The sequence below is a fragment of the Telopea speciosissima genome, chromosome 1 (assembly GCF_018873765.1).
Source record: "Telopea speciosissima isolate NSW1024214 ecotype Mountain lineage chromosome 1, Tspe_v1, whole genome shotgun sequence".
NCBI classification, from domain to species: Eukaryota; Viridiplantae; Streptophyta; class Magnoliopsida; order Proteales; family Proteaceae; genus Telopea; species Telopea speciosissima.
The window spans coordinates 17,005,905-17,015,375 of NC_057916.1; the positions used below are offsets into that span (position 1 = coordinate 17,005,905).

Below are 9,471 nucleotides of genomic sequence, written 5' to 3' on the forward strand. Positions count from 1 at the left end.
GTTTTTTGGATCTTTGTCCCTTCCAGTTCTCCATGTGCCTGTAATAGGGGGGAGGGGGGGCTCAATGATCACCTTACCCTTACCCAGGTGGGATCCACCCCTCCTTATTATAGGCATTGGGAGAATTGGGTTGGGCTGGGCAGAAAACTGGAGGTGATAATTTTCTAGAGTTGTGCGATGAAAAATTTTATATATAGTACGATAGCGACGTCGTTTATATGCGAGGAAGAAAAAAAATAGAGAGAGAGAGCCAGCATACCTCTCTAGCTTTGGTGGGTCAAAGAACCTTTTTCCATACTTACTACTTCACCATTATTCGAATCCTGATTGATCATTGACCAGTTCAAAGATTTCCAATTCAAAAACATTAGTCTCTACGTGGATTGACCCAATCGATATGTCAAGTCATCAAACATTGCAAAGTTTTCTCTAATACAAGATATTCTCCTAATATTTTTTCTTCACGTGTTACCTCTCCTTTAGGTGACAATACATGTGGCATATTAGTCTCTTTGGGTGACCATACATAAACTATAAAATTATTAACGTTAGGTTTGCTGCTCTCATAGCATGAATTTGCATAACTTAAACCCCCCCCCCCCCCCGCCCTCCCAAAAATAAAAAATAAAAAATTGCATAACTTGGATGTTTGTTGAATCAGAGTGTCTTACACAAAAGGCAAACCATGTCGAACGATAGACAAAATCACAATGGAATACTTTAAACTCCCTTTGTAGGTTTTCTTATTTTTCTTTGGGAGAATGTTTTCTGGGCTGCGCCCAGACACATGAGCAGCCTTTACAGAATGGTCATTGCACCCATCCACATGTACATGGGCCTGCTATGTGGCACAGAGAATAACGCCACTTTTTCTTTATGAAATAAAATCTTTATATTAACAAAATAAAAAAGATAATGTATGAAACTCCCGACTGAAGGGTCTGGGTCTGAGAAATGTCATAATGTGTTAATATATGTGCACAATTTTACCCTCTTTGTACAGAGATGCAGTCTCCTATCTCAAATCCAAGCGGCACAATGGAACAACCTTGCCATTACACCAAGGTCCACATCGATAATAAGGATGGAGCCTTGCATCTTTAGATCTTCGGTTTGAAAAACAAAAAAGGTGACAATGAAATAAAATGGTACAAAAAGAAAGGTGCAGAACTCAGGAGTGAATACTCCTATTGACACTGCTTTGTCGAGTCCTTACACTCCACTCTCTTTGTCCCTGCTTCTTGTGCGCAATTTGTGTATCCATAATCCAATATTAATTATTGCTTAAAAACATTTAGTTAGTTATTACAAATAATGCAGGACTGTAGCACATTCAGATTCCTTAGTTTTCGGGGTCAAAGCTTCTTTTAGCCGTGATTATATATTTGGGGCCCAAAATTTGTCTATGACTCAAAAATCATTCAAATCCAACAGTCAAATTGAAGAAAATACCCTCCACATGGCCAAAAGAAGGGTACACACATGGCATGGATAAAATAATATTTCCTAGTAAAAGTACAAAACAAGATCAATTAATAGGGTTGGGTCACGGCCCATGGGTGTGTGAGACCATACACCAACACTAACAAGCAAATAGCAACACAAAAATAATGCGATGTCATACTCTCATTGGGCCATATAAACAAACACGTTGCATCCTCAATGAATAAAATAAAATAAAAAAACCCACAAATTAAAAAGTAATGATTTGATGGTTTTAGACTTCCAGCAGATGGGTATAGGGCATATCCACATTATTAATAAACAAAGAGATGAGATATTTTAAAGCCATAAAAAAAAAGGCTCATAATAATTGAGGAGGTTAGGTTAGGTTTAATAATACGAAGCCTTCTGTCTCTTAGTATCTATATATTATTTGCTGCTATTCATTGTTTCAAGCAAGCAAGCAAATTGAGACATTTGAGAGAAAGAGAAATAAGAGCATTTTTCCTCTATGAGATTTTTCTTCTACACAAAACAAAGTCTGAAACTGTATTCAACATTAACATGTATAAGAAACTTGTAACCCAAAAAAGACTTCCAACGTTCTTGGTGGTGGATGATGATACTATTATATAGAGATAGATATGTATTGGTAGGTTTAGGTATTCTGATGCTTTTGGGCCAAAAAAAGGATATACAGTAATTAGGACTCCACGTGGTCCGGGTCACGATCCCGATCCCGATCCCGATCCCGATCCCGATCACAACACCCGATTCAGGGATCGTAGCTTAGTCTCTCTACCTCCCATATCAACTTGGATGTAATCTCATCATATTCTGGTACATATTCCTGCCAAAGATTTGGAGATGAAATTAAGGTAAAAGATATGAATAGGAGAATCTGAGTTGTTTTTTTTCCTAGACAGGAAACGCTTTAGTAACAACCAATGCAATATCATATTAAGACTAAGCATATATACTTAAAAGTTTCTAAATGAGGGATCTATAATAAGTATAAAAAGGAATGAAATAGTCATTTATCAAGACTAACTCCCAAGTAGTCTTTAAAAAAAACAGTGGTCTCCAGTTGTTTAAGAGAGAGCCACATCCTTGATGACCACATACACTTTACAGTAATTAATTGTTAATATACCTCAAGCTCCCTCACTAATTGTTTCGCGGTCGGGGCAGATACGATAATACGTCGTGCAGAAGGAGAGATAAAGCCTTCATCAACTGCCTTATCTATGAAACACAACAAGGAATTGTAGTATCCATCCACATTCAAAAGGCCCACCTGCATAAACTCTTTTTAAGTTAGTTCACAGTAATAATATATTAGAGTTGAATAGTTATCTTATGGATCATTGTATGACCAAAGATATAAGCAAACATCTCAAAAGGTTTCTATTTTTTAATTTTCCATATCTTTTCCCCCATTCTAAATGAGATCCTCTCAAATGCAGGAAATCAAATAAAACCTCCAAAGTATGTCTAGAATCAAGGCCGAAAGTTGGATTGACTTGGAAGTTTTATGTGAAAATGTAGTTCTTTCTCCCTTGACTAGAGAAATTAATGCCAAGGAAAAACTTGGTTTCTTATACTAAACCTCACAAAGTCAAAGAAATTGAAGTCAAATGTTAACAAATCTAAACTTAATCAAACAATTAATCCGCGTATCTTGCATATGACAGCTAAACTTAATCAAACAGTTGAATCGCGCATCTTGCATTTGACAACCAATTTGATGTAATTATGGTATAAGCAAAATCATAATGTATACTTCTAAGAAATGAGAAATCAAAACATAGAAAAACTATCGAGTTATTGTAGTTTTGATGATATACCATTAGAATTTTATTACATACGACAATTTTACTTGAACACGATTAACATAAAGTGGCCATTAAATCTGAAAAAAGCCCTACACTACTTGAGAGATTTTTTTGTGACAAACAAGATAAATGGGAGATTCTTACAGGTTTTTGATGGATCCCAAGCTGAGCCCAAGTAATGACTTCCAACAGTTCTTCAAGAGTTCCATACCCACCTAATGTTTAAAAGTGAAAAAGAAAGAAAGATAAAAAAAAAAATAAGAAACAGTACAACTTGGTATAATAGGAATTCATGAGCTCAAAGGAAGATTTGAAGTCCCAAAAACCCATACCAGGAAGAGCAATGAAGGCATCAGCTTGACGAGCCATCTCAGCTTTCCTCTGGTGCATATCAGATACAGCTCTCACTTCTCCAACAGTCTCACCAGTAATCTATAAAATGCAAGGGAATTTAAAGGAATTTACAACCCAAAGAAACTTGTAATCACCTACTTCCAAAAAATTATAATTAACAATAGTAAGAAAACTTTTTCTTAAAATGGGAATTTTACCCACTTAAGGGTGAAAATTAGATAAATATTCTTAAGAAAATATGAAAACCTGGAAGGGGAAACTGAAATTCTTGACAAACAGCCCTTAAAGATAACTTTATGGCTCTAAAGTCATTTCTTTCTAGTCTAATCAAAGAAATAATGGAGTCGACAAAAAGAAGTAAGAACAGCTAAAAAAGAAGAAAGGCTTGTCTCAATCAAAGTTCTAGTACACATACCTCTCTAGGCATGAGAGTTCTGGGAATAACCCTGCAAAAACAACCCATCAACCATATTGAAACATCAGAAGATTTCAGTAGAAACGGATTTAAAAAAAAAAAAAAAAAAAAAAAGGATACATTCTAGTACAGAATAAAATATCACCTTCCAGTTTACTTTTCCCAGAAGAGAGCTTCTAATATGGTGTGAAAAGAAGACAGAAAGTTTCTGAACTTTTTTACACCAAAAGGTTTTAAAACCCTTCTAACTGCAAGTATAGAAGTTTCAGTTTCTACTGACATTGTCAAGATCAAAACCGATTTCATTTTTTATGTCATTATCGAAGAAGCTCAAAAACCTTCCTTATTTTCCAAACCCATTTTCATCAATGAGACCTAGTAAACTTAATTTAAATGAAAATTAAATTAAGTGAGAGAAAACCTTCTACCCCAAAAATTAAAAAATAGGGGGAGAGAAAGAGAGAGAACAAACCCTAGAACATGGCGACCACCATCATGAACAGCCTGAGAAACAAGACCCATTAATCCCACGCTTCCACCACCATAAACCAAATCAATCCTTCGTTCCACCTGCAACCACATCGAAATGCAAACCCACGTAAGACATTTTTCACAAATAACAAAAAACCATCAAGAAACCACCACCATCATCATCATCAAGAGCTATACTAATAATAATGGCTTCTTCTTGTTCATGGAACACAAAAATGGAGGTGGTCATTATCTTTGTAGGGAGAGTGTTTGTGGAGAAGCCCAAGAGAGATGAACATGCTTAGTGACTCTCATTCATGATATCAAACCTTGCACGTTTGCTCCCTAGGGAAATGCATTAGAATTTTTTTATTTATTTTTTTTTAAATTATTCTTCCCTTCCCCGGGATCATGCAAGAAGGCTGCCCAACAGACAGAAGGATTACAGCTAAGCAATTTCTCATGCCAAAACTTAACTCCCAAAAAACAAAAAAAAACCTCAATTCACCAACAATAATAATCCCACGTTGAAGGCCTGTTTCTTACAACTCATACTCTACCAATCACATTTACAGTTAACAAACCCACCAACACTAGAAGAAGAAACAAGGAAGACCCTTTGAGATTTCTTTCCAAGAAACCAGAAATCTGAAAATTTATATACCAAAGTTAAAACCCATTTATATAAGACTAGAAAAAGAAAGAAAGAAAGAAGAGAAGAAATCATGGAAAGAGAATTGAGAAAAACTGATTTGGAAAGTTTGAATTGCATTACCCATCAAAGGAAATTTTATTATAAAGTAGATCAGAAGAACCCAAAAAAGAGACAAATAGAGGTAATGATTATTACCAGTTCCTTTCCCAACTCAACCGCAGCTTCTTGATAACTTGTTTTCTTCCCTGAACTGCTACCACAGAACACGCAAATCCTCTTGAACCTCGACTTTGTCTCTTCTCCCATATTTCTCTCTTTCTTTTCTCTCTTCTTTGAAATCAGAAGAAATAACTTGAACAAGGAAAGGGTAGAGAGAAAATGAGAATGAAAAGTGAGAATTTAAAATAGAAGGACCCCTTGGAACCCTATTAGAAGCCCTACAATCCTATAACCTCCCTACTCTACAATCTACACAATACTTATATACACAAATCTCAACTCATTGCGCCGACGAAATAAGGATATTCTATGGTATTAGTAAGAAAAAAGTGGGAGAAAAAGAAAAAAAGAAAGGGTAAAAATGTAATTAAGAAACTAATAAGGGGGTGTTTGAGAAATAAAAATCATTGAATTTAAGTTTTGATGTTTTCTTCTTTCTATTTATTCTTTATTTTATTTGGCACGCTGCTCACGTGTAAGCTTTTGTACCACTAAAATGTCAATGGCCGGATAACATGCCACACCACAATAACTAAAGTTAGAAATGATTGTTAATTAAAATAATAAAAGGGAAATATGAAATATATTTTTAACTAAAAAAATAAGTCTAAAAATATATTATCTATTTCCCCCCCCCCCCCCACTAAATTTCTACTATTCTTGGGATGATTTGATGCCATAAACTATGACTTACGTGGTAATATGTCATTTGGTAGGGAAGGGTTGGGAGTTGGGAAGGTGTAAGGTGTAAGGTGGTGGTGACATTTGGAAATGTTGTTTGGATGAGATGTCACGTGACATTTACTTCTGATGTGGAGTGATATGTCAATTTTGTCATTTCATCAATCAATTAGATCAGGTGTAGAATATGTTCATAAATATCCATTAATTGCATTTTGTTAATACTCTTTCCAATGAAAATTTCTAAGAACTAATACTCAAAAGGATTTTTAGTTATATATTTAGAAGTCTTTTGTTCCAAGTAATTAAAAACCAAACCAAGCCTAGATAAAGCACATCAGAAGGAAGGTTTTAAGATAAATTTTAAAAAAAAGTTTATGTGGGTGCAGATCTAGTGGAATTGCACCAAGGTGTAGTGCCACACCATAATTCTCATCAAATGATGTCAAATCTACTCTTAGGGTCTCAATTTGGAAACGATTTTTACCCTCCTTTCCCCCTCCCAAAAAAAAATTCAATTTGTTTTCATCTTCCCTTTCGTCTTCGTCACAATGAAGGAAAAAATAGTTTGACTAATTTTACTTGTCAAGAGGGCTCAGTTCTTGACATGTAAAATTGATTGGTTAAATTCCACTCCATGTCTTTTAGAAACTTGTAATTCGGAATTCATGTGTATTACACTTTCTTATTAGTAAGACTTTATTTATCAAAAATGAATCAGCATATATTTTTTTAATTTTAAAATTAATAAAAATTGTATTAAAGATGAAAAACATATATGTTTATACAAGGTGAGGACACCCAAAAGGAGAACAAATAAAAGAAAAAACAACACAAAAGGATTGGAACAAAGATTATTAATTTAAATAAGTCTAACTTCTGGATTTAAGGCTACTTAAATAAGCCTAATCTAAAGATCCCAATCGAAGACCATATGCTGTTTCTTTGTATAATTAGAATCAGAAGATTATTTGTTTTAGGAGAATGTTCTCAGTGTCGTAGCACAAGCTACGTCTAGACACATGGATAGCTTATGTTGTATGGCCATTGGACCCATCCCATGTGTTTAGGCGCAACCTGTGATGTGGCACAGAAAACAGCAAATTTAAATACGTACAATTCTAACTACCCCGACCTATGCAAATTCCAACATGGAGGCTTCATCACAGCCTTTTATTCCAAAGATCACATTTGTAGTGGTAAGTGGGGCCGCAGGGACTGTTGGAATATAAAAACAGGGAATGATTGTTGTTCAAAAGGTAGAGGTGAGGGGGACTGAAAACATGTCTTTCTCGAGTTCTAAGTTTCTCTCATTGGGAAAGTCAATTCCTATTTCTTTTCCTACTTTGCTTCTTAGAGGAATGATTCCCCTCCCTGTTCATATTTCATAATACTACTACTACTATTACTATTATCACTACCATCGGGTTGGGATTCGGCAAGAGGAGAGAGAGAGAGAGATTTATTAGAGCATTCGTTCCCACTCTACTCTCATGAATTTGATTGATTTGATAGGTCTCTCAACTCTCAACAGATAATGTACAGTGTGAACTTATTTCCTTATTCTTAATGTAGTATGAATTATTCTGTTTTCTGGCGCCACCCAAACGCGACTCTATGTCATGGTTATAGGTGTCGGCATCTTATTGACCATATCTGACGATATGTACCTGTTTTGGATTAGCCGATCTCGATACTGTATCGATATCATATTAGTGACATGGTACAAAGAAAGAGTAAAATGATCAAAAGAACTCATTTTTAAGAAGATTCAGAGATAATTTTATCCGACATAGTTGATCTATTTCGATATCGTATCAGTATTACAAGTGATCGATATCCGATCTGATACTGTGCACTAGAACCATGATTGGTGTTGGTCATGTTTTTAGTGCATGGTATTAGATCGGATATCAATTACGTGCAAAACTCATATGATACGGCACAAAACAGTTGTATCGCATAAGTTTACCTTTGATTATCGTTAAATAATAATTTAAAAAAGAATAATTTATTTTATCCCTTTTTCGTACCTTTTCAGCTTTTATAGACACGGTATCAACACACTAACTAGACTGGTGACTTATGATATTGATACAGATTGCTCAATAAGGGCAATATGATACCAAAAGCGCAAACCATGGTGTTGGTAGGTATCGTAACTAGTATTGATTGGAGGGGATAATGATTCATATAGATCCATCATATTGGTTACGATTTTACATCCAAAGATTTTGATTGTTTTTTTTTTTTCTTGGTATTTTTTTTTGGGAAAAATCCCAGTGGGATAATGTACAAAGCCTATCTTCAGAATGTCAAAATAATCACCCTCCATAGATGCATCCACAGAATTATATTTGAAAATGATTTCACGTCGAGTTTTCTCTATTGTCCAATGTTTGTTGGTTTTTCTCTTTGAAGATGAAACTTACTCGTGTAACTGCATCCCCATGTAGATGCTTACCGAACTCAGACTTCTCCAATAGATAGTTGTTCACCACTATCAACTCATTAGGATCATTCCTCAAGGAATCATATATTTTGACTCCACTTTTCTATGTTTTTATTGAAGTTTTAGTAGTTTTTGACTTTCCTCTGGTTTGTTCTTGTACTTTCTTTCTCTTATTTGTTGAAATATTTGTTCATGCTCAGACACAAAGGGAGGCAAAATGACCATCTTGCCCCATGAACACTCTCATTAGTCGCCAAATGTACATAGAGGCCACGCCTTATTTGTTGAAATATTTGTTCATTCTCAGACACAAAGGGGGGCAAAATGACCATCTTGCCTCATGAACACTCTCATTAGTCGCCAGATGTACATAGAGGCCACGCTCCCCCACAGGGAACACCGACACTTTTAAATTTTTTTTTTTAATGATTGCCTTCAATATAATTTGTAAATGGATCTGATATCAGTTGTGCACGAGTATATCAATTCGATGGATAAGTGCATATTAGAAGCAAGTGGCATTTTCATATTTTTGTGTAAATTTGACCACCATTTTTTTAAACCTTTTATTGTCTATTTGCATCAGGCTGAAAATGGAATAATACAATACAAAAGGTGCTAATTAAACCCTTATTTAACGGAGATCCAATCATATCTAGCAATTATTTACCAACCCCCCCCCCCCAAAAAAAATAAAATCTGGCAACATATAAACTTTACAAAAATTTCAAACCAACAAACAAAAAAAAAAGAAAAATTACAAAATTCACCGACATTTGTAATCTTTAAAGTTTTTTCCAAGACCCAATAAGCCAAAAGAATAACAAAACTGAGATTGGCTTTCCACCACAAGGATGGGCGTGAGCCGTGAGCCCTGAGCCCGTGAGGGAGAGAAAGGAAGGAACGTGTGGGTAAAGGGAAAGAGTGAATGAAGCAGGCAGAGATA

General features: G+C 35.1%; 1 protein-coding gene across 1 annotated transcript; it reads right to left on the bottom strand.

Annotated features, from left to right (window-relative positions):
- Positions 1 to 2,213: 2,213 nt before the first annotated feature.
- LOC122644761 (cytokinin riboside 5'-monophosphate phosphoribohydrolase LOG7-like) lies at positions 2,214 to 5,599 on the bottom strand. The gene is made up of 7 exons (XM_043838150.1): positions 5,369 to 5,599; positions 4,520 to 4,617; positions 4,048 to 4,078; positions 3,611 to 3,710; positions 3,423 to 3,493; positions 2,597 to 2,740; positions 2,214 to 2,293 (listed from the first exon to the last, which is right to left on the bottom strand). Exons 1-7 carry the CDS (start codon positions 5,477 to 5,479, stop codon positions 2,219 to 2,221), a joined length of 630 nt encoding a protein of 209 aa, XP_043694085.1. The 5' UTR covers positions 5,480 to 5,599; the 3' UTR covers positions 2,214 to 2,218.
- Positions 5,600 to 9,471: the final 3,872 nt, after the last annotated feature.

What these genes read in the sequence shown, in the direction of transcription:
- LOC122644761 (XM_043838150.1), bottom strand. Translation starts at nt 5,479, where the DNA reads ATGGGAGAAGAGACAAAGTCGAGGTTCAAGAGGATTTGCGTGTTCTGT. An exon ending in GGTGGTCGCCATGTTCTAGG is followed by an intron (nt 4,079 to 4,519) that starts GTTTGTTCTCTC and finishes TTGTTTTTGCAG; the next exon opens with GGTTATTCCCAGAACTCTCA. An exon ending in AATTAGTGAGGGAGCTTGAG is followed by an intron (nt 2,294 to 2,596) that starts GTATATTAACAA and finishes AATCTTTGGCAG; the next exon opens with GAATATGTACCAGAATATGA.